Here is a 25366-nt window from a genome sequence, read left to right as displayed (position 1 = left end):
CAGATTATGCCTTCAGCTGTCGGGGTCCCTGGTGCCATTTGTTCTACATCCCAGCTCACTGTGCCTGACATCAATTACATTCTCTGCCTCGGTACAAAGAACGCAGGATGACTACCCTAATCCCCTTTGCCAAATAATAATAATAACAACAATAAGGCCTTCAGGCAGAGCACGTTAAGCCTAATTCAGATTTTTTTTAAAGTGGAAAACAAATCATAAATACCTGGGAAATGAGGTTCATAATGGAAGCCCCAAGAAGCCCTTTAACCTGGGCAAAATCCTATAACACAATTATATACAATTTCACACTTGACTGGAGCTGTTATTTGAGCAAAATAACCATTTTTCTGCTTGTGCTAAATGAACCACGAGATCCACGTATCCAGCTGCAGAAAAATGTCGGCTCACCCGTTCAGTCTGCGTGTAATCAGCGCACTTGAGGCAAGGGCATTGCAGGATCAAAAGAGTTAATAATTGGATCCTGCCCACAGCAGCCACACAATTAAGGGCAAGATTAGCAGAGATGAAAAATTTATTGTGGAAATGCAATGAGAGTCTGAAAAACAAAATGATTTCACTGAGCGGTTTCTCTGTTGCCATAATCCTAATGATCAACTCTATTACACTAATAATAGGAGAAAAAACTAATTGCAGAGAGGACAGGACAAATCTTTTTTAATCTGCGTTGTCATCCCAACTAAGTCCCAGCCCATTTGTATTAACCTCTGCTGACAGAGTCACATGATGGACATAATTTCTTATAATTTACCAGCTATGGATCTAACCTTTCTTCATCAAATATTCATAAAGGCAGGATTCTCAATGATTTTCTGTCTCTCTTCATATTTACAGCTTGTTGTCTTCTTCCTTTTTACAGTAATTTGGATACAATTGAAGTCAAATGGAATTAAAGTTAAATGCCTTTAGCAACAAAGGTGCCTAAAAGCAAAGGCTTAGGGGAGGGGTCGTGAACTGGCGGGGAGGGCTTGTGTTGCCAAGGCCCTCTGCATCCCAGAGGAGTTCACTAGGCCGCCCTTGCCCAGAAGGGAAAAACAAAATCAGCTGGAGAATGAAATGCCTGTTTGGGGCCCTGGGAAGAATGTGCTCAGGCCCGTAGTGCTGGGTGCTCTGGGGCTGAGCTAAGGCTGAGAGCCCCAGGCCTTCCCCTGTCTGCAGGGCTTGCTTGCCTGGAATGGAGAGCCCTGTTTGAGCCTGCGTACCCCGAGGGCCCCAAGAAACATGCCAGGGGCTGAACCGTGGACAAGAAAAGTTGGTCGGTACAGTTACTCAGAAAACAAATGTGAATATCTGAAACCATTCCTGAGAGCATTTTTTGGTAGAAAAACATCTGTTTCCACTTTGCATCTTTGTTGCTTTGACAAGTTTTCTTAACAGGCATGTAGACAAAGAGGGGGAAAAAAAAAGTCTTGTGAAGCTTAGGTGTTTAAACTTAGTAACCCGTCTGTTATTTTTACTTTCACTTTGCAAGGAAAGCCTCAGTCTCATTGCCATAGCAGACATGGTGTGGGGAAGGTGAGACAGATAATCAAAAGATCTCCCCTTTTCTACTCTAATCCTCAAACGACCTTACCTTTACTAAAACAGCAAAGAATGTTGTAGATAAATTCTCCCTTAAGATGTAAAGGAATTGTTTTACCTGGTTGACTTCAAAGCCTTGTATTGACCAAGGCAAGCATTTACTTCTTGCTGAGTTCCCAGAATTTTGATTGGTAGAAAGGAAATTAGAGCTGAAGGCCTTTATAATCTTTAACAACTGATGCATGTCCCTGGCTAAGGTCTTGGTTCTACTCACCACCACTTCTCACATCTTTATTTTTAATTACAGTAACAATGCACAAATACATTCCCTTTATAAAACCTTAAATATTACAGATAAGGGTAAAGTTCTCTTTGATCATTATGTCTACTCTCAGACCTCCTTTTCCTTCTAAATACTTTCCTGTGCATCTACAGACCTCGCTGTGCCCATAGGCAGATGTGTGGTCTTCATTTGTTTTCCGTAAATTATTATTATGTTCTTCAAGTCAATACCCAAATTGCCTTTTTTACTCGGTAATATGTCTTAGGTTTGAAAATGTTTCCATGTTAGGACATTTAAATTTATCCTATTTAGTTGCTGCAGAGAAGTTCATACTATGGATATACTGTAGTTTAATATCCCCTCAGGAATGGACATTTGTCTCCAGGTTTTCCAATCCTGATCTGCAAATGATGATTTGCAGATCAGCAAATCATCAGTGTCTGTTTGGGATGGGCACATATGATTTGGAGAATGTTAATTAATACTGACCTGATAGCTCAAAATACTTTTGAAATGTTTTCCACCAAGCCACACTTTTTTCTGATGGTAAGGGCAGAAATAGCCATGACGTTTTAGTACCCTAAAGTACCCACAAATATGTAGACATTTCAAACATGGCAGCATATTAAATGCCTTTGATATGGGGGGGAAAACCCTGCTGTCAGAAATGCCCCAGTGAAGGTTGATTTGAAAGGAAAACATCATGGCAGCAAGTTTCTTGTCATAGATTCAGTTATACAGGTCAGACAGTCTCTGTGCCCTGAGCTGCAGGTGGGAAAGCCTTTATGATAGGTAGCGTTTTCCCTTGGAACGCTGACTTCTCTGTTTGCCTTGTTGCCAGTACCCACGTTTTAGAGAGGTGTCACTGTTACATATGTGAACGCTGACAATCAGGATGTGCATGCATGGCCTTGTTGTCCATTCCTCATCTCTCACAAACCCAATGGGAGATAGCAGGATATTCTTGTAAAGGACCAAAAGGTTTTGCCAGAACATTTGAGTGGTAAATCTTTTTTTCTTTCTTTCTTTCTTCCTTTCTTTCTTTTTTTTTTTTTTTTTTTTTGGTGGTACTGGGGTTCCTGGAAACCCTTCTACCTCTGGGCTACACTCCCAGACCTATTTTATACTTTTTATTTGGAAACAGGGTCTCTTATGCCAGCGCGGCTGGCTTCGAACCTGCGCGATCCTCCTGTCTCTACCTCCCAAGCGCGGGGATTACAAGCATGTGCCACCACGCCCGGCTTGAGTGGCAAATTTCATAGGGAGGTCTGGGCTAGCATCATTCCTTTGGACTGGAGTTGGGTAGGGGCTGAGATGCCTACCGAGTTGCTCTAGGTTGGTGGGAAATGCCTGAGTGAATTCAAGGAAGTCACAGCTACTGGAACATTTTTAAATCTGCTCACACGAATTACTTTTAGGTGTAGGAAACAACTCAAAGTTGAGTTAACGGTGTTTTCCAGTAGAAGTTTTGTTTTAGTGAAAATCAGTAACTGCTGTGAGAATGGCTGGGTATGCTGCTCCCAGCAGGGATGAGATGCCGGTTACCTCCATTCCTTCCCTGCCAGTGCTTGCTACTAATCAGTTCAGTCCTTCCTTTTATGTTGAGCACCCTTGTATGCATCTTATAAAAAGGGAGTTGAAGCCAGGCGGGTGGCGTACACTTGTAATCCCAGTACTTGGGAAGTTGAGGCAGGGGGATTGCTGGTTTGAAGCCAGCCTCAGCAACTTAGTGAGGCCCTTAGCAACTTAGTGAGATTCTGTTTCCAAATAAAAAATAAAATATGTCTGTGAGTATAGTCTGGAGGTAGAAGGCCCCTGGGTTCAATCGCCAGTACCACAAAAAATAAAGTGGACTTGAGAGATACTGTCAAGAGTCAGTGGAACCTAAGGGAAAAGTAGATAAATTGGACTTCATCAAAAATTATAAACTCATGTGCATCAAAGAACATTTTGAAGAAAGTGAAAGAATAGGAAAAATGCTGAAATCATATACATGACTTCAATATCCAGAACATGCAAAAATTTCTGAAGATTCAGCAATAGACAACTGAATTTTAAAATGGGAAAAAGAACCAGGCATGGTGGTACACACCTGTAATCCCAGTACTTAGAAGACCAAAACAGGAAGATTGCAGGTTTGAGGACAACATAAGCAATTTAGCAAAACCCTCAGCAATTTAGTGAGACCCTGTTTCAAAATAAAAAATAAATAAAAAGAAAGCCGGGTGTGGTGGCGCATGCTTGTAATCCCAGCATTCGGGAGGCTGAGACGAGGATTGTGGTTCGTGGACAACCTCAGCTACTTAGGCTCTCTGCAACTCAGTGAGACCTGGTTTCAAAATAAAGAATAAAAAATAGGGCAGGGGATATAGCTCAGGGGTCAAATGCCCCTGGGTTCCATCCCCAGACCCGCAATAAATAAATAGAGTTGAGAGTGTAGCTCAAGGGTAGAATTCCCCAGGGTTCAACCCCTAGTATCCCCCCCAAAAAATGAGCACAAGATTTGATTAACTATTTTTTCAAGGAAGATACACACATGGCAAATAAGTGCTAGAAAAAGATGTTTAACATCATTAGTCATTAGGAAAATACAAATCAAAACCACAGTGAGAGATTACTTCACACCTGCTAGCCTAGCTGTAACTTTTTTAATAAAACAAAATAATAATTATTGACTAGAATGGAAAGAAACTGGAGCCTTCCTATGTTACTGGTAAGAATGTCAAATGGGGTAGTACCTGTGGAAAACAGTTTGGTGATTCCCCAAAAACTCAAACATAGTATTACGTATATAATATACATGCCATTCCTCCACATATATAAAAGAACTAAAAGCAGAGACTTAAACAGATGCATACACACCAGTGATGATTGCAGCAGTACCCACAGTACTACTAGTACTCACAGTACTACTCACAGTAGCCAAAAGGTGGAAGCAACCCAAGTGTCCATCAACAGATGAATGAACAAATGTGTGCTGTGCGTGCAATAGAAGACTACTCATCCATGAGAAGAAAGTAAATTCTAATACAGCCTGTGACATGAATGAACCTTGAAAATACCATGCTAAGTGAGATAAGCCAGGCACAAAACGACCGTCAGCTTATGCGGAACACCTAAAATAGGCAAATTCGTGGAGACAGAGTAGACTGTCGGTTATTAGGGAAGAGAGGAGGGGATAGGGAGCCATTACTTCATAGGGACAGAGATAGTGTTCGGTATGAAGGACACATTTTAAAAATAGTGGTGATGGCTACGCAACATGTAAATGAGATTAATGCCATTGAATTTAAACTTAAAATGAGTACAAATACTCATTTTATTTAATGCGTGGCATATTTTTGTTGTATATATTTTGTCACAATAAAGAAGCGAATGGAATCAGAAATAGAATTTAAGCATATCCTCTAAAGTTACGAAGGCACAGCCAATGAAGGAACTCAGAACACCGAAAACACTTTCAGCTGTCCATTGGCAATTTAACAGGTCACCCCAAACCAGTGACCCAGCCACAGCTTCCCTTCTCACCTGAGGCTTTGGCCTTCTGTGGGCCGAGCAGGATCCTCTGGGGTCTTCCTTGTGGCAATAGTCAGGTAGAGCCGGATATCTCTGGGATTCCTGATGGTCTCCGGGCATCTCCCTCTCCTTCCTCTGTGGTCAGCAGGGCATCCAGTCTTCTCCATGGTGGCTCAGTCTCCCAAAAGCAGAAGTTGTAAGTCTTTTTAAGGAAACTAGCCCAGCGTCACCTCTGCTGTAACCAGTGGCTGAAGGCAATTCACAGAGCAGGCCGACCCAGAGAGGTGAGATCCACTGAGGGCCACATGTGGGGGCCAGTGACTCAAACACTCCCTGTATGCGCATAGCGTAGGGGAGAGCTGATGGTCCTCACAGGACACTGCAGGAAGCCAACCCGCAATGTCCAGAGTCGCTAAACCAGTAGCAGTGTCTGCATATGAGTGACAGGGAAAGTAACCACCAGAAGAAACATCAGGGAAAGGGGGGATGGACTAGAGTAAGACCCTCTTGCCCCCCCCCCTTTTTTGGTAGTGCTAGGGATTGAACCCAGGGGCAGTCTACCTCTGGGTTACAGCCCCAATCCTTTTTTAAAAATCATTATTATTATTTTTTAAATAGGATGCCATTAAGTTACCATGCACTGACCTCAAACCTCCGACTCCCAAGTACTGTGATTACAGGTGTGCGTCACTTGCCTGGCTTACTTTTTTTATTATGAACCTTTCTATAGCATTAGATTCAGAACTGTGTATGTGCAGTGTCTCAGTAACAGCTAGAGTCATGGCTTGGAGTCTGAGTTCGTGGCCACACTGCCTAGGGCTGTGTTTTAGCTGCATCATTCACAAGCCTTGCTACCCTGGGCAGAATACAGTGTAGTGCCCACATCTATAAGGTGGGGTAATAACTATAACAACCTCAGAGAGGGTTAGGGTCACATGACTAGAGCGCTCATGGTGCCATCTGGCACAGACTAGATGCTCCAAAATGCTATTAGCAATTACAACTTTAAAGAAAGGTGAAAAAAGCAAGCAAGCCCACAGTGATCTCAGAATCCCAAGACCTGGATTCTAATCTCCTGACTGTCACAAGCATGTTGAGCAAGTCGATTAACGTCACCTTTAAACTCGAGGAGTAGGAGATAAGATTAGCTCCTAAGGACAGAAGTTTTATCAAGTTTGAAATCTAGAAGAGCAAGCCAGAGCTGTCAAAAATTACCTTTCTGAAAACTGAGAATCCCCTCCCTTGAGGAGAGTTTCAGATTCTTGAGAATGAAACCGATTTCTTCATGCTCATACTGTGCCCACTACGGAGAAATAACTCAGAGGCTCACTCCTCGCTGCCCAAAGACCTTTCTCCTGGGAAAGAACTTTATAAATCATTTTAAAAGAGTTAGTGACCATAACTCCCAGGTGCTAACAAGAGACCAACTGGAAAAGGACATTAACTTGGAGCCAATTAAATTGCTTCTGGCCTGTGTCTGCTGGCCTCCTGAACGAATCTCCCTCAGAAGGCTACTCATGGTCAGCCCTAGGAGAAACTGCACAGAAGTTTCCCTCCTCTTCCCAGCTCAGGGGATGCCACGCTCACACATTCCCCACCGCCCCAGGAAGCAGCGTGATCTAGCCAAGAGGTGACTTCCAAAATTATCCCCCTGGAAGGAGTCACATCTTCAAATACCTCGCCCTCTTGTTTCCCCATACTTGAAAACATGAGTGCGCAGTAGGCTTTCTGACATTATGTGAAGGCCAGAGCAAGAACCATTTTTGGAAGGGATGCTGCCCCGGTCCCTCTCCATGTACCCGACAGGCAGGCCATTTGCTGATAGATCTTCCATAAGCCTTGGAACTTACTGGTGGCAGCTTACCTTTGGGCACTAGGACCCCTGCGAGTCAATGTCCAGCCAGAAAGAGCAATTTTAATTAGAAGCAGCAAGTTTCCCCAGGTCTCCGAGTCCCTCCTGAGCTAACCTATCAGCCAGCATAGCACAGAAAGCATAATGGGCCCTCAGTAAGGCATTCTGTGCCAGCTCCCAGGTGGTCTTGACTGCAGAACCGCTCTTCCAAAAAGTGTAAATTCTAACTTAGCAGTCTGCAGAGAAGCCTGGCTCCCTGGCAGGCTAGGCACGGGGCAGGAGGTGACAGCGGCTAATCAAGTCCTTCTGTGCTGTCCTGACTCACTGCTGAGCCCTGGCCCGTTCCCAGCTGACCCGCTCCTGTAATGCTCAGTGAGGAGCCCAACTTCCCCACTAATCGCCTGTTTGCAGGAGCCGGAGAGGTGACTTGTAACAGGCCTCTTGTTCCCAGCTTCCTCTCTAATGACATTCCACACAAGCAGATGTTGTCTTTTGATTCTTTATGATTCCTTATGACTTTCTGAATTTGGGCAAACGAGAAAGCACCGGGGATCCACAGTGAGGGCCTAAGGGTGCCTTCCTGCAGAGAGCCCTTGTCATCATCCACCCCTCCCACTGCACCCCCAGCTATACCAGACAGTTCAGCCTCACTTATTTTTTGTTGGGGTCGGGGGAGGTTTTTCTTCCCGGAGCTAGGGGTCTGTGAGAAGAGGTGGCCAGTACCAGCCACACTGTAGAATTGACCAGACACGACTCCGGGGCTCTGTGGCTGTCTTGGCTTGACAGATGAGAAAATGCCACCTAAGTGCCCTTCCCAAGGTCACCCCACAAACAGACACTGGTGCTGGGAGAATGAGATCACCCCCAGACAGACCCAAGCTTTCAGAGTCCTGAAGTGTGAGCACTGGCTCCGGCCATTGCCCAGGGAGCCTGTGACTACAGGAAACAGATAATGGCTTCTCCTGCCCGCTCTTGCTCAGAGATGCCCCGGCAGGAACGGTATGGCGGTGATGACTCATTAATATTCCACCCAGTTCTCCTGAAGTTGGGAGGCCGTGCTGCCTCCTGCAGGCAGTCTTTCTGGCAGCCCGTCCTTCCTTTCTGGGGTTCAGGTGGGCTTCATTTCCAGGAGCAGGTACAACCACCGCAAAACTCTTCAGTCGGGACTTTAGAATCTGGTCTATTTTTAAAAATTTCTTTCAAGCCAAATCATTCTAGAAGCAAAGCCAGTGCTGACTCTGAAGGCCTGCTCAGTCTCCTGTGGCTCCCAGCATAGAGGATTACCTTTCAACCTGAGTCCACAGCACCAGAACAAGAATAGTTGGATGTGAGTTGAGTTCTGAAGATACACATCAGGTGGCCTTGGGAACATGGGAGGCTTTGGTTGTTTCTTCTCTGCTGTTCTAGTGTGAAGGGAACAATATTTCAAAGCTACCAGGACAATAAGATTTAGAGCCCTGCCTCTCAGTCCCAGAACAGGTGGAGCCTGAGGCCACAGAAGAGACCTAAGGAACAGAGTTTACTTCATCAAACCAATTCTGTGTGTTAATCCAGCATAGAAGCTTCCTCTTAGCCCAAAAATCTAGAAGCTTTCTGCAGAATATTGGGACAAAGAGTTTATCACACTCCTGCTCAAAACCTTCTAGTGGTTTCCTGTCTCATTTAGAAAAGAAATTCATTCTTCACAGTGGCTTCCAAGACCCTGGCTTCACCAACCCCATCTTCTCCCTCCTGTCCCTGTCTCCGTGTCCTTTGAGCACGCCCACTCATTCTCACCTAGAACACTCTCCCCTGGTAAACTCGCACCACAGCCACCCCAGCCACCTCCACCCACCCCGCCTCTCCGTTCACTTTTATTCTTGTCCCCATCGGATTGCTCCAGAGCATTTCTCTCTAGCAAAAACATAGTATTTATTTGCTTAAATGTTTGCTCAAGGCAAAAATATACTCGTTTCTCATCCAGTCTCCATCTTTTTCTCCTTTAACACAAGATGGGAAGGAGGAGGCATTGTATCCAGCTAAACAGCTATGCTTCCCAGCCCCCATTGCAGCCCAGTGACTACAGCCAGTGAGATAGAGGCAGGAGTGGTTTCTGTCCCCTTTTTGTTTCCTCCCTGTCTAGGACTCAGGCATGGTGGCTGGAGCAGCTTAGACCCATAGGTGACGTTAGGGATGACAGCCATCTTCTAAAATAAAGATGATAAAGCAGAAAGGTAGGTGGCGCCGCCTGGGTCCTAGATATCCATAGACTGCTTTCATGCAACCTCCTCAGACTTCTTAAATGTGGAATAAAACTTTCCTCTTCTGTAACCACCATTTTTTTCTAGTCTCTCTTGCTGGCAGCCGAATGCAGTTTTAATTGATATTCATGTTTATTGTCTGTCTGCCCCCACCACCATCAAAATATAAGTTCCACAAAACCTGGGACCTTGTCCAATTCACTACTACATCTCTAGATGTACTGGTACCCAGTACATTTGTTGAATGAATGAATGAATGAATGAATGATAAAAGCAATGAAAGAACTCCTCCTTCCCCAGTCCTGGCTTTCTCAGTTATGCTCTCCACAAGCAGGGCAGAGTTAGCATCCTTCTTGATCACTGACCCAGTGGCAGAAATATTTACATGAACAAAAGCAATTTTCATTTCCACATATTAGCTGTAGAAACAGTGCCATTGAGTTCCTCGGGAGTAGGAAGTACAGATTTACTTTGGTTTCATCAGTAGTGAAACAGGGGGTTTCTTCTGAGCCCCCAAGATGAAACAGGGGGTTTCTTGAGAAGAAACCCGGTGTTTCATCAAAGATGCAACGGAGTTTCTTGAGAAGAAACTCGGTGTTTTCTTACCGGGTTCTTGTCTATGGTGAGCGAAGAATGACACCCGCAGACTGCAGGGAGGAGAGTAAAAGGTTTATTGGAAGCAGCAGGGAATAAGGAAAGATGGCTGAACACCTCAAAGGAGCTGTCGGAACTCTGGGGTCCAGCAGCTGCCTTCAGGACAATACTTGGGAGTAACCTAAGCCGAATGCCTTCAATTATAGGCTGCTTTCTTCCAGAGTCCATGCAATCTGCCAGAAAGGAATAGGGAAAAGTGGCCGAACACCCCAAAGGGTCTGTCGGGGCTCTGGTGTCCAGTAGCTGCCTTCAGGTCACTACCCAAGTGTCACCCGAGCCAAGTGCCGTCAGTTGAAAACTACTTTCTCCCAGGATCCATGTGATCTGCCAGAAAAGAGGTGCAGGTCACCCCTTGGGGCCCTGGTCGGCCTTAATGTCCAGCAGAGGCCTTCAGGTCACTACCCGAGTGTAGCCCGAGCCACGTGCCCTCAATTGCACTCTGCCTTCTCTCAAGGCTAACGTGACCTGTGCGAGAGAGAAAAGCTCCCCAAAAGAGGAGGGGGTCCCCGAGAGGGGAAAACCCAATTTGGTGGCTGTGCTAGGGGTTTTGCCAGATGTCTGCGTGTCCTCTGTTGGTTGTGGTGAGTTTGGGATCCTGGGAATTCTGGAAAGCAGCTCTCAGAATTTGCATAGGGTATTTGCAAGTCCTTTGAAGAATCTCCTTTTAGTAAAGTGTCAGACTTGCTCCAATGATGGCTCCTGGGTTTGCTGATTAGTAAACCAGTAGCTTTGTGAAGCTTTGGTCCTTCTTATCTCTGAACCTTGGCCCCTCGCCCCTCAGGAAATTAAGTTTTTTCTATGGAGGCCTCTTCCCTATCTGCCTATTTACTTCTACCTCCTCAGTAGGACCTTGAGGAGTCTATAGAAGTTCCATGGAATTGTCAACAAAGTGATCTTGATACTACAGTTTGGACTTCTTCCCCTTTTTCCTCTTGTATAAAAGTGCTGCATAAAATATAATTCTGCCCCTATCCTAAAAAGTGCATTGCACATGGGGCATGTTTCATGTCTAACCTTGGAATGAAAGGGCAGCTTATAGAAGTTGTGATTTCTTTGGCCATAGTGAAAGGTACCCAGGAATCATGATGCTGGTGTGTCGCCTCTGATGGAATTAGATCTTGCCTGCAAAATGTGTTTTTGAGTCAGAGTAACAGTAGGAGAGGACACGTGGTTCAGTGGGAAAATGCTGGACTGAAGGATGACCCAAGTCCTAGTCCCAGTCGTGTGATAGAGCAACCATGAGACCTGGAGCACGGCCTCCACCTCCTCATCTCCAAAGCTGAAGTGACGCCTCTCTTCCCTCTCTACTAGTGAGGATCACACGTAGGGATAGACCATAATGCATATGTATATATACTGTGTGTGGCACTAGATATCGGACCCAGGGGCATTCTACCTCTGAGCTATACCCCCAGCCCTCTTTTATTTTTTATTTTGAAACAGGCCCTCACTAAGTTGCTGAGACTGGCCATAAGCCTGTCATCCTCCTGTCTTGGCCTCCCAAGCCTTGGGATTTCAGGTTGTCTCACTCAACCCCTCATCAGACAGACCTGGACACTGATAGCCAGCAAGCCAAGGTTTTGCCCGAGGTCGCAGGGTAAAGTAGTAGCAGACCTGGTCTTGAGTTGCTAGGCCAGTCCTCTGCCTACTGTGCCATCCTGCTGGCCCATGTGACCTAGGATTGCTATCATCACCCCTTTGTTTGTTCTTCATATTTTTATTTATTATTATGACTATGATGTTGTACTGCAGGGAAGTTCATCCATTGTAAGGACTACATTTCAGAGGCAAGGTGCTTGTGATCTTCAGTGTATCCCACATACCTATTGCAGCTACCATCTGCCAAACTGCCCTAGGCTTGGTCAGAGCAGTGAGCAAAACAGGCAGAATTCCTGCCTTGGGGGAGCCTAGCGCTCACACACATGCCAGACGGCGTCAAATGTTATTGAGAAAAATAGGGGTTGGGAGTGGGGAGAGGGAGATGCGATCTTAAGTTGGAAGGAAGGGCTCTCTGATTAGATTCTGTGTAAGCAGTGACCTGAGGGAGGAGTAGGGGGAGTGAGCCATGAGGCTGTCTTAGGGGAAGTGCTCCAGGCAGAAGGAGCAGCAGGCACTAATGTCCCCGAGCATTCTTGGGCTGTTTAAGGCAAATAAGCGAGCAGAGTGGAGCCAAGTGTGCACGGGATAAGTGAAAAGAGAGGTCGGAGAGTCAGGGACGGGAAGGTAGGAAATGTAGGACCTGGTGGACCAAGGAAAGAATTTTGATGTGCATTCACCTTTTCAGTAAGTGTCGAGCACACGCCCATCAGAAGACTGGCATGACCTCCATCCACGGGCGGGTTTCCTTGAGCTTCTCAGTTTCCCTCTAGGACTGACTTTGGATTGCCTTGCTGTGTTTGGTATTAACACTGAGCTGGCCACGGTAAGTGCTGCTGGCCTCCTGGTGAATGTTCTAGGGGAGAGGACAGCAGCGAGGGCCCAAGGAGCCACAAGTTCCAAACAAGGTTAAAATAAACTTGGAAGAGTTTTCTAGCTTCCAAACACCATTTAAGTGGGTTTCATGGAAGTATTTCTAGGAACAGCAGTGCAGTAGAGATAGACTGACAGGTGAGCAGATGGGGAACCATCAACTCAAATTCGTTTCACAGCTTCCAACTTAAATGAGCGTCCCAAAGTCAGAACAGCCTTTTATTCTGTGGCCATTGTCCTCTGCTTTGCCCGTCTCTCAGGAGTATGAGTGGATTATGCTCCGATGGCAGTCTGTCTGTCAGTCTCCGACTTGGCAGGGAAAAATCCTTGGTAGGAAAACACTCTTGGTACAAATGAGACTTTTCTGTACCTCTGCTTCATCCCTGGGTTAGGACGTTTCTAGATTCTGGAAAGCAGTGACATTGGCTCTTCAGCTTTCATTTTCATAACTCTATGCATTACTCATGTGACTCCTATAATCTCATTTTGAGTTGATGGAATTTAACCAAGTAGTCAAAAGGCAAAATACTTACATTTTGCAGAGAAAAAATATTTTTTTAAATGTTATAGGGCATCTCAGAACCACAGCTGCCTTGAATTTCTAATTATACATTACTCAGGAATCTTTCTGAAGTTTGAGACTGTCCCATGCAAACTTTACTTAAGTTTCAAGCAACAGGGAAGTCACGAAATTTGGAAAGGGTTATCTTTTGTCAATCATAGTTCTTTGTGGGGTACTGTGCTGACAGAGGACAGCAGAGAGACCATATTCCGTGGCTGAAAGGAGGGCCTGATACTGCCCGGTGGGGATTTTGTTCCAGTAATTGCATGCAATTGGCCCTCCTGCCACGTCGCAGGTATAGCATTAATATCGCTCATTAAGTCATACGCCTGTGTGCTTTCCCCCGATGGCTGAGGCACTGGCAGAATATATTTTCTTCCAAAGTGTTTGTTTTCATTGTTGCCCTTTAAAAATAATGAGTTCATTCTATTCCCTTGCAAGGAAAGTTACTCTAGACTGCTTTGAAATCGTATATCTTTTGTCGGGCGCATTTCTGCAGCGATTCCATAGCTTTGTGCGCTGGGGAATCCAACCCGGCCTCTCTTACAGCTCCCAACCAAGCTGTCCTGGACCCGATACGTATAATCGTCCAGCCCATTTGACCTTTATATTGTTACCCTGGGGCAGGTAGAAGTCAGGCAAGTTTCAGGTGGCCCTATCATGTGACCAGAGATTAAAGGTCAGCGGCTCCTAAATGTTCAGCCGTCAAGGTAGCCCATTCATCACCATCATTATGTAACTGACAAGCCAGCAAATGAACCTGGGGATAAAATTATTCTCAACCTTCTGCCTCCTGGATTTACACCCCAGTGGTGAGCCAAGCAGTCTCACGTATTAAGTGATTCCAGGGGCCCTGAGGCAGGGGAAAGGACTTCAGGGGACCTGTTGTACACGCTGGCGCTGGGAGGTCACAGGTTGCCAGCTTAGGGAGCCACATTGCAGGTCTACAAGAGCCAACCCGGAGTCCAGGTTACTTTGAAATGGAGATGAATCTAATGTTAGTTCCTATGGACCTAAAGACACACTTGAGCCCTTACTGTATTCCACCTTCAACATCTTTGTGGTCCTTTGAGGCAGGTTAGCATGGTAGGGTGTGTTCAATGACTGGCCTGATTCTAAGAGTCACTTGTGAACAGTAAGATTCTCAGGACATTTGTCTGGAGAGTTTGATTTTGGACTAGGTGTCCTTGGGAAATGATTCTTTTGATTACTATATTTTGGAATAGTATAAAGAACTTGAGGTTTGGCATCATACGACTTGGGCTTCAGATCCTGATTCTGTCCCTCTTTGGCTGTGAAATCTTGGATGGGCTAGTTCATCCTCTGGGTCTCGATTTCCATTCTGAACACAAAACATTTAAATTGAAAATGCACACCGTGCCTGGTATTTAATACCTGTTATTGGCAATCTTTAATGTATCATTAGCATTACTATTTTTCTTTTGGTCTGAAAGGAGATGTCTTTGGAGGAACACAGCATGAGATAGAATAACTTTATAGTCTCTCCCATAGTAACAAAAACCTCTGGTAAGCCTCCAAGGGCAGTGTTTAGAGGAACAGGAACAAGGGGATGCTGTGAGGATCACTTAGGATAATCACACGAGTTGGGGAGGGAGGCAGGTGGAGACTGCACGTACTAACAGTAGAAGGAGTTAGACCACGGCACCCTTCCAACCCTTAAAGAAAGAGTGGAGATGCCTTGGAACCGTAAAAAAGTGTCCCCATCTGTCATCCCATCAAGAAGGCCCTGTGTCTCTTGTCTCTTCATCTCCTGACCTTCTGGCTGTGCTATCTGAGTACCTTTATCTCTCACCCAGTGTTGTTTTTTCTTGGGAGGACCTTTGCCACCAGTTAGAGGAACTCTTAGTAGTGACCCGGAGTGGGAAGAGGCCCTAATTCTATAAGCCAGAGAACAGAAAGCCCTTACAAAGGAAATCTTGGGGAGTAGCAAGTTGGAACTCTAAATGTTCTTCCTCATTAAAAACAAAACAACAGCACCCCCAAAAAAACTTGATCTTAATGGTTATTGGGCTCTACAGTATCATTAATATTCTATTTCAGAGAAAGTATAGGTCATGCAATTGCTGAGGGAAAGAATTGGGAATTCTGACAGTAACTGTGGTCTTGATAGGAAATGCCTTGTCAGTTTCAAACAAACGTGGAGCACACAAGCCTGGTACCAGTAGCTGGTCATCGTCTGTCCTGCTCCTTCTCCCAGTGAGCAGAACCGTGTAGTAGCTTCTCTGCCAGTACACTGATGGCTAGACCAAGAGCGAGGCGGCGGAGTTATCCATGCTGAATGGCTGACAGAGTTATTCATACAATGCTTCTCCTTGGTTCAGAGGCATCATTCAGGTATTCAAAAGCATTCAGGGAATGTTTGGTAGTCAAAACATTTTTAAAGCACAAGTACAGCCATATTTAACATTAAATTTCCCACTTCTGAGAAGTGAGAGTCTCCAAAGTAGATTTATATCCAACTAGAAGTTATGTCAAGCTCAGATTCTCAAGGGGCCATGGCTGAAAAGTACTATGTCCCCAAAAGGAATATTGACTCACCCCCTGTCCCCAAGAAAAAAAAACTGACCCGTGGGCAGGAGTTTGTTTTTTCCTGACTCTCTGATGTGTGTAGACTTTACTGATCTGGAAACATGAACACGTGGGGCAGAGGCAACAGGTTAAAAACCTTTCAAAGGGAGAGTGAGCGTGTCCGTTGTTGAGACTCACTCAGGAATTGGTTTTGCTTAGTGACTCTGCATTAGGTAAACTGAATTATCCAAAATTGACAACAGATCTTATAAAAATCATCTTTGTCAAAGTACACCATTATGATGGACAGGTAGGACAGGGTGGCTGTTTATTTGTAGAGTTTCTAGAGAGCCATGATAGCAGTAGCAAAAGGCCAGGAAGTCACATGATAAATTAACTAACTCATTCTCTTTTCCAAGTGTGGAGAGTGTCAAGGGTAAGATTACTATAAAATGGGCTGCATGCTCCTCTCATCACTGACTAAGACAAATTATTTGAAGCAAAGCATAATGAGACCGTGAAAAACAGTCCAAATAGTCCAATGGAGTGCCTCTTCCTCAAGGCTCGCGTTTAAATGTAGGGTTTAAGGTAGACAAGATGGAGAGTCAAAATTACACATGATAATCCCTTAAAGTGCACATAAAGTACTGGTAGATATTTTGATAACCACATTATATGAAAAGTACTGATCTTTAAACACTGGAATGGCTCTGTGTGGCACATGTTCTGATTCTAATGATCCACAGAGGCCAAGGTGAACAAAGCATCTGGACGCCAAATTGATCTCATGCTCCTTCCAAAGCACAAAACCTTTGGGAGAATGATAGCCCCCTGACATTATTATTTTCTACTTTTTTTCATGCTGATCCTAAGACTTGAAAGTTAAGGTGGATCTAATGTAACACCAATGTTTTCTACCTGAGATCTATTTGATCCTTGAGACTGGCTAATATTGTTCAAGGGAATGAATTCTGATACCATTGATACCCTAAAACAGCCCTGTCTACCATAGCTACAGTCAGCTCCTCAATGGAGATAAAACTTCCATGGAAAAAATTTTTGATGTGAAAAAGAAAAGGCTTTTTTTAGTCATTGAATATTTTCTGATAAATAGGCTGATCTGCTCTCACATTTAGAAGTGTGATTTATTTAATTCTTATTTACAAACATACCAAGTCTCCTGACTAACACTTCATGATCAGTTGTTTTAACTTGATTCCACTGGGAAAAGGGATATCGGGGCATAATTACACGTGTCTCTGGTACTTCTCGTAGGTCAGAGGCCTTGCAGATACAGTACTAGATCTTATCTTCACATAACCTAGAGAAGCATGAACGTCATGCAACAGTTAGAAAACTAAGAGGTTGAGACTTTTTCTCAAGGTCACCCAGGGAATATAACTAGAGATGGTTTATATTCCTTGAAGATAACAGGTTTCTTTTATTTCTATAGGTAATAGATGCTTATGTCATCAGAGCCTCAACGTCACTAGAAGAAAAAGAAGAAAAATAAATTTTGTCAGTCGTTTTGCCATAACAATAGTCCTAGAAACAAGAAGAAAACATTTTGCTCCTTTCCTCCTCCTAAAATGGTTTTAAATTTTTCTGTATGTCCAAGTTTGGCAGGAATGCCTAAGCAGCCCATGGACAGGATTCTTTTAGCCCAAATGGAAATCCATGAAAAAGATGGAGTATAATGGAAAGGGCAGCCAGCCAGAGCCCAGAGGACAGGGCGTGGCCCAGCCCTGGCTTCCTGCTGACCATTGGATGAGCCATGTGTCAGGCAGCCCTAACCAACTGGGGGACCATATCCCCACCTCCTCCATCTCTTCCAGGGGATTATGAAAGTCAAAGAAACCGGTAGTGTATTGAAATTCTTCAGGACACATGACCAGTCTATGAAATGTTAATTGTTATTTTCATTGGGAGTTGTTTCCTCTTTCCCAGTAAAGAATCCTCTTGTTAGGGGTTAATTTTTCTTGTCTCTTCAGTGGTCCTTGCTTGGTTTGATAATATTTCTTCATGAAGTTCTGGAGTGTGTGTGTGTGTGTGTGTGTGTGTGTGTGTGTGTGTGTGTAGCCTGTGTTTCTCAATGAATCTATTACCAGAAACCATTTCTCCCAAAATTTTCATCATCGCCTCAAGAGTAATGTAAATGTTACCTGTCCTTCTTTATTTGTTGCAAAATTTAGGGACAAGGAAGAAGATCGTATATGTTTTCTTAAAATCAATGGCCAGCACATTACTGTAAAACCTATTGATTAAAAACACAAAGTATAATGTTAGTCATTTAGTCTGTGAAGTGATGCAATAAGGGAAGAAATTTATCCTTTGACTTTTGCATTAACCTTTTATTGACTGCTTGCATACCCATAATTAACACACACTTTAGCTAAAGTGGTTAATTTTAGCATGGCAACCAGTGTTCACTAATGTAGCTGCAATCTTATCATGCAGATGCGAGTGCAGCCCTGGGGAAATCAGTAGGCAGTGAGGCCCTCATGAGTTACACCTTGGGGTGGGGCGGGGACCTCTGGACAGTCTGCTAATAGACCAGCCTGTGACACCTCTGTGTTTCCTGCTCTGTCACGGAGCGTTCAGCGAGAACCATTCCTCAGTAGCAAAGAGTTTTGGGGGTGCCCTATGAATTCCTTCTGATTGAAATAATGTGACTTTGAGAAGGAAATGCTTTATGAAAGGGGCAATATTTTCTAAATAGAGCCACATTATTTGCTACCCCCAGAAGTGTAAAAACTACGAGTATTTGTTTATGATAGGAGTAGAGAGGTCAGGTTGAAAGGGGAAACTGGAACTTTCTTACTGTTTAGTGAGGTTTGATAGGACTTGGTAATGACACTAAAATATTCTTTAGGAAAATCATCAAACTCTGGTCATGGAAACTGGCTTATTTTTCTGCAAAGGGCAATGCAGATGACACTAGCATTGACTCCTGAGTAGAGATTTATCCCAAGTCAAACTTTTAGTGTGATCTGAACCAAAAGCAAAGGCTTTCAGTTCTCAAGTTTTCAGACCCAGATAGGCTCTGCAGATCCTGCACCATATCAGCAGCAGTAGCAGCAGCAGAAACATAGCAGGGCCTTGGCAGGGGGTGTTGTGAACAGCAGGAAGTGATGGAGAGGTGGGAGGCATCATCTAGGATTCTCAGGGTTGCAAGTGACAGACAAACCTAGTGCAGACCATACAGGCTCACGAGACTCTTTCAGTCCAAGCAGAGCCGGCTGAAGCAAGGCCTGGTCCAGCCACAGACAGTTCCACGCAGGACCTTGCTCCTTGCATGGAAGCACAATGGCGATGGCAGGTCCAGATGGCACATCCTGATAGTTAACACTCCAGGAGAGAAGAACGTTTTTTCCCTTAGCATACACATGTGAGTGTGCTCTCTCTTATCTTTCTCTCTCTCTCTCTCTCTCTCTCTCTCTCTCTCTCTCTCTCTCTCTCTGTGTGTGTGTGTGTGTGTGTGTGTGTGTGTGTGTGTGTGTGTGTGTGTGTTGGCACTGATCAGGTAGAATAGAAGAAATAAAATTTTAGGTAAAAAGGAGACACATTGGGAAGGAAAGGAAAAATATGGTTTTAAAATCTAAAATCTTCAGTTAACAGAGCTTGGTTATTCTTAAAAAGGCCAGGCCCATAGTTTTAAAATCATAATGGGATGGCCCAGGAAATTCTTGAGGCACTTCTTCACCATTTGTCTACCTCCAGGAAGATCCCCCAAATAAAGCTACACCTTTTGTTAAGAGCCCAGTACCCCAACCTCTCGACTTCCTATCTCCATTCTGAAGGAGTCCTGTCCCAAAAGGAATTCCCACCTTTTGTGAACCAGAAAACTTCAAAGAAGGAGCCTGCCATCCCATGTGGCCTAGCCACACCCTCTCTAGTAAACCCTATAGGAAGTATAGCTCTGAAGAGCTCTTGGACATTTGGGGGCCATTTGGGCAGTTCTAGGCAGATTTTACAGGTCTTGCCCCCCTCTCCCTGGCCCGCTTCCATGCTCTTTTGAGGTGAGCTGTGTTTCTCCTGAATGTGTGTCCTTCCTCTACTTGAATCAAAACCTCTGCCTTTATCTCTGACTAGCACATTTTGAAATTCTTTTCACCATGGAAGCCAAGAACCCACAGAAGTTATTGTGTTGTTCATAATATTACTGGGGACTGAACCCAGGAATATTCTGTCTCTGAGCTATATATTTTTTATTTTGATACAGGGTCTCACTAAGTTGCTGAGGCTGTCCTCAAACCTGTATTCGTCTAGTCTCAGTCTCCTAAATACTGAGATTACAGGTGTGCACCACCACACCAGGCTTCTCTGATGTATTCTTGATTTTGTCCCAGTCCAATCACGTGCTCCCCTTAAACCATTCTCTATGGCTTGAAGACTGGGCTGTGCTGCCTCACGTGTTGGTATCAGTCAAGGCTGTCCCCTGGCCTGGAGGGGGAACATGGCTAAGCCTGAGGATGTGGTCCATTCCCAAGGAAAAGCAGCCTTCTCTTTGGTGGGGAAGGAGTAGATACAAGACAACAGTCTACACAGTATTTCTAAAGTATGTCTTAAGACGGCTGGGGCCCCTTTATTGTGTGAGAGATGATAAGTATGTGTGGTAATGAATCGGCTTCTCTGCCTGAAAATGTCAAGTCAGTCTGAAACAGCCACCACTTTGAAGGTGTGACAGACTGTAGAGCCTTTTATTAGTTCCAGGTCTTCAGGAACAACTGCTGATCCTTTCTTGGCCTGAACCAGCAGAATCTTTCTGCAGCTTGTATCCATAAGCCTCAGTGTCCCAGAACATCACCATGTGGTCAAGTCGTATTCAGCCATAGGCTCAATTCGATCCACGCCAGAAAGCTGCCCCTGGATCCCCAGAGTGCTCCCCAGAGTGCTCCCCAGAAAGCCCCAGTCAGGAGGCCCCACCCAGGCAGTGTGAAGGAAGGACATCGCCACAGGTGGGCAGGCAGCACCCTGCATGGCATCTCTCCTACAGGAGACAGAAGTAATGATGGGTGATAACATTTAGTATATATCCAGTTAGATGCCGGGCAGTGTTCTAATCAGTATTCGTGTATTAGTTCATACAATCTGCACAGTGACCCCCTAAGTAAGGTATTGTTAGTACTTCAGACCCCCTTATCCATGACGATGTATTTCAAGACCCTCAGGGTGTGCCTGAAACCATTTAGATACCCCATATAGCCGGGCGTGGTGGCACACGCTTGTCATCCCCGCGCTGGGGAGGCAGAGACAGGAGGATTGCGCAGGTTCGAAGCCAGCCGTGCGCGCTGGCTTAGGAGACCCTGTTCCCAAATAAAAATGTAAAAATAGGTCTGGGAGTGTAGCCCGGAGGTAGAAGGGCTTCCAGGAACCCCAGTACCACCAAAAAAAAAAAAAAGAAAGAAAGAAATACCCCATATATACTGTGTTTCCTATATGTACATGTCTATATTAAGTCTAATTTCTAAATTAGATACAGCAAGAGATTAATAACAATAATAAAATAGAACAATTGTAAGAACATGCTAGAGTAAAAGTTCTGTGAATATGGACTCTCAAAATACCCTGAGCCCTGAGCCACACTCACCCTTCTGACGACGATGGTGATCCCCATCATCAGAAGGACGGGATACTGTGCCTTGGGGAGGCGCTGCAGCGGGTGAATGACGGAGCTGTTGTGATGTATCTTAGGCCAGCCTTCCAGGGATGTGCTGGAGAAGCTGCTCGGAGTGATTGTAGGTCTTCAAACCATGATGCCCTGGGGCAAGTAACATATACAAGATGTTTACACTGGAGTAGAGGATGATTCACACCCTGGCCCAACAGAGCTCAGGAGCCCAGGATTCATCATGCTCCTCAGAACAGGTGCAGCTGAACCTACAAATTGTTAATTTCTGGAATTTTCTATTTAATATTTTTAGACCATGATTGACATGAGTAACTGAAAGCACAACCACGGATAAGAGGAACTACTATACTGTCCTCATTGTCATTATTACCCTCCCCACTGGGCAGATAAGGACCTGAGGCCCAGCGAGGTAAAGAAACTTGCCCAAGATATTAATTATGTCCCTGAAAGCAGCATATCCCGGGAGTGCTGAGAGCACACCCTCAGAGACGTCGCAGCTTCCCCAGGGCCTGCGTTTAGGAAATGGACACCCAAGAACAAGAGTCAGAACCAGGAGAAATAAAAACCCAAAGGGGGCACGCCTTCAAGACCTTTTGTTTTGTTTTGTTAGTTCTGGGGATTGAACCCAGGGCATTCTACCTCTGTGCTACACCCACAGGCTTTTAATTTTTCATTTTTATTTTTCATTTGGGAACAAGTTCTTAGTACGTTGCTGAGGCTGTCCTTGATTCTCCTTTCTCAGACTCCCAGGTTGTGGGATTACAGGGTCGCGCCACCATGCCGGCTTCAAGTCGTCTTCAGCACTTCTCCCTCCAGTTCCATGGTCTGGCATGAAGCTGAATCAGTGTAACTTGAATGGGGAGTGTCTGTCCTGTCTCATAGTTTATACATCACCTGGAACGTCAAACCCCTACTGGGCCCTCTCACTAACATTTGGAAATTGGCAAGAAATACTGGGCATTAAAGGAAGAACTTTAAAGCAATCTTGAAAATGCTGAATTAAGGCCCTGAAGAAAGTCAAGAAGGGTCCCACCTGTCTCATAGTTTATACATCACCTGGAACGTCAAACCCCTACTGGGCCCTCTCACTAACATTTGGAAATTGGCAAGAAATACTGGGCATTAAAGGAAGAACTTTAAAGCAATCTTGAAAATGCTGAATTAAGGCCCTGAAGAAAGTCAAGAAGGGTCCCACCTAGTCCAGGTGGAGGCAGTGAATATCTGCATCTCCTAGCCTAAGCCTACCAGGGCCTGCACGCAAAGGGGGTAGCTCCCGAGCCTGCATCCTTTGATGCAAAGAACAGTGGCAGAAAATTGGGAACGGCTTTGCCCAGAATGCAAGCCAGTGGCCTCGGGAAGCCTGCATGACACAGCATAAGCAGATCTCTGCCACAGACTCTAACATTTTTAATACTTTCTTAAAGTGAGGAGGCAAAACCCATTTGACAGGTGAAAAAGCATCTCTATTGACTTTTTACAAACCTTATGATATTCTAGGTGGATGGACACTTATCATAGTCCTTTAATCTGCCAAGCAGGATAATGTGTGCACAGATAATTTATCCACTGTGAGATTGAAATGCTCAATTTGGAATAACTTTCTCTACCCAGTAAATTGAGCATTACTCTATGACTCTGAGGCAGGGAGAAAGCACAGTTTAAAGAGCTGTGCAGAGTTCCTTTGTAATTAGTCGCAGCTTCCCCTGAATATTAATTTCCCCCTCATCCCTTTCAAGTGATTTCGAGCCTGTCTCTAGAGCTCGGGAGGCGCACCCTGCGAGGGCGACCGCCAGCGGCGCGCTGCCCAACACCATTGTGGAGAAGTCTGCCCACCAAAGCGCCCTCTGTCCCTCCGTGTGCTGCGTGCTTATCAGTGCAAACAGTTGAATATTTATGCTAAGAGGATTGTCAGAAGCGGCTTCTGTTGCTTTAATTCTTGTTTTAAATAAATAATGAGAACATTTAAACACATTACTCTTCTTGGGGCCCTGAGGTCAGCTAATCTTATTATTTATGAAGTGATGTGCTACATAATAGTGCTTAGTGCGTGTTAACAGACGCTATTATCAGGGCCTGATGCGGAGAGCAGAAGATATATTGGAATGTTATGTGTAATGTACGACGGATTGAGTGCACAGGATGCCGGCATAGCAATTAACCACATGTGAAAATAGGTGTAAAGTTGAAGTGTGTTTTCCCCTGGGGATCCCCTCACCATTAATAATTCCCCAGAGAAGAAGATGTCTTGCAGTTAGGAACCTTCTCACCATCAAGCGTCGAGTGGGCTAGGAAATCCCGTTATCTGGTCTCATCATAGTCCTTCCTGCACATCCAGAAGACAAATAATCAGGATGGCCATTTTCTAATTGATATAAAGACTCAGAGAAGGCCGGGGCGGGGAGCACCTGTGGACCCCTCCACATGCATCCTGGCCATCGGTCGGGCACTGTGGCTGGGATATGTTCAGCAGAGAGTGGCCCACCCCTCATTGCAGTCTGTGTCCTTCTCTCTGATCCGTATATTTCAGGTAAAATAAAGCTAAAGCCACTGAGCTCTCTCAGTCCAATTTTAAATACACTTGACTCTGAGAGGTTGATGCTTGCCAAGGTTCACTGTTGTGGCCCCAACTTTTTTCCTACAAGGCTATAATTTAGCTGCATATGATAATTAATTTCTCTACTATTGATGAATAATCCATTTAATAAAAACCGTGATTTAAGTGTTTTCCTTGGGGACTAACTCTTGCTAGCCTCTTAATTTAATTTTGTGGAAGTTTCCCCCACCTATTCATCAGTGGAAATGATTATTAACCTCTATTTGCATATATCCTTATAAATCGGTCTCTCCTTGGAGTGCCTTTTTCTGAGCACAGCAAGCTGGGACACTTGTAAATCTCCAGGATCTCCAAAGTCAATCCCAGTCTGTAATATTGTTTAATCTATTCTTGGACGTTTTAATGCAGTAAATTCAATTTAATCTTTCCCAGTAATCTAGTAATACATTGAAATCCCACAAACATTTAAATCTGATAATGGCTTAATCACACACTTTAAATAACAGTTGAGATAATGAAAAAATAATTCACCATTTTAAAGGAAGAGGAACTGAATTTCCCTGATGATTGGCTTTCCTGAAGCCACTCGAGATAATACAAACCTGGGAATTGGAAAAAAAAACATAAACCACAATGCCATGAGGGACAATTCCTCCTTCCTTCTCTTCGGTTTGGGTTTGGGGATTGGGGATTGAAAAGACATTCAATTGAAAAGACAAACACATTCCATATCTGAGCTACACTCCTAACCCTTTTAATTTTGAAACAGGGTCTTGCTAAGTTCTTGAGGCTGGCCTAGAAGCGGCAACCCTCTCCTCTCAGCCTCGCAGGTTCTGGGATCACAGCCATGTGCCACCTGGTTCTATTCTTCCTTCTGCCCTGGAAAGTCCTTCTTCCCTCTTGTCACCGCGGCCTTCACAACAGAGGATTGTTTTAGGAGCCTTTGCCCGTGTTGGGCTTGGAGTTTCCTTGAGTTCTGCTCTTCCAGGAATTCAGCCTCAGTGGCGTAACTGCCTGTTCTTACTCTTGCAGGTGCCAGTCCCGAATTGCCCGTACTTTACCAGCGGACCAGAAACCCGACTGCCGGCCGTACTGGGAGGAGGATGACCCCTCGATGCCTCTGCCCTTCGATCTCACAGACATCGTCGCAGAACTCAAAGGTCAGCTTCTGCAAGCAAAAGCCTAGACAAAGCACAAGCCTCAGGTGGAGGAGGAGGGACATCTCTGGCTTTTCTTCTCCAACCTTATCACAGGCTTGGGCCCGGGCAGCGTAGTCTTTTCTTGGCCCTTAGGTTGTAGAACCTGATTCCCAGTTCGAAACAGCTAGGAAATGGAGCCCATCAATATAAAAAGGTGGAAACCTGACAGTGCTACAGTCTGGTTTGGTATTAAACAGGAACTTCCCCCCGCCAAACACTATTGTCCACCCAGGTTCTTTTTATGGGAGCTGTCAGCCCAAGCACGAGGAGAGGTGTCTGGGATGAGCCCGGCCCGTGACACGGCCTCACTGCCCTCCTCCTCTGCCAGCCCCTCAGA

The 25366-nt window shown here is 44.9% G+C and overlaps 1 protein-coding gene across 1 annotated transcript in view; it reads left to right on the top strand.

Moving 5' to 3' along the window:
* The window catches only part of FTO (FTO alpha-ketoglutarate dependent dioxygenase), a gene marked incomplete at its 3' end in the record, with an annotated part of 419239 nt that extends 394223 nt beyond the window's left edge, over window positions 1–25016 (top strand). Inside the window, exon 9 of the mRNA XM_080702521.1 lies at window positions 24863–25016. Coding sequence (XP_080558647.1) covers window positions 24863–25016 — 154 coding nt within the window. The remainder of the gene's footprint in view (window positions 1–24862) is intronic.
* Window positions 25017–25366: the final 350 nt, after the last annotated feature.

Source organism: Muscardinus avellanarius (assembly GCF_963383645.1).
Source record: "Muscardinus avellanarius genome assembly, chromosome: 10".
Lineage (NCBI taxonomy): Eukaryota > Metazoa > Chordata > Mammalia > Rodentia > Gliridae > Muscardinus > Muscardinus avellanarius.
This window is presented reverse-complemented; position numbering and strand designations above follow the sequence as displayed.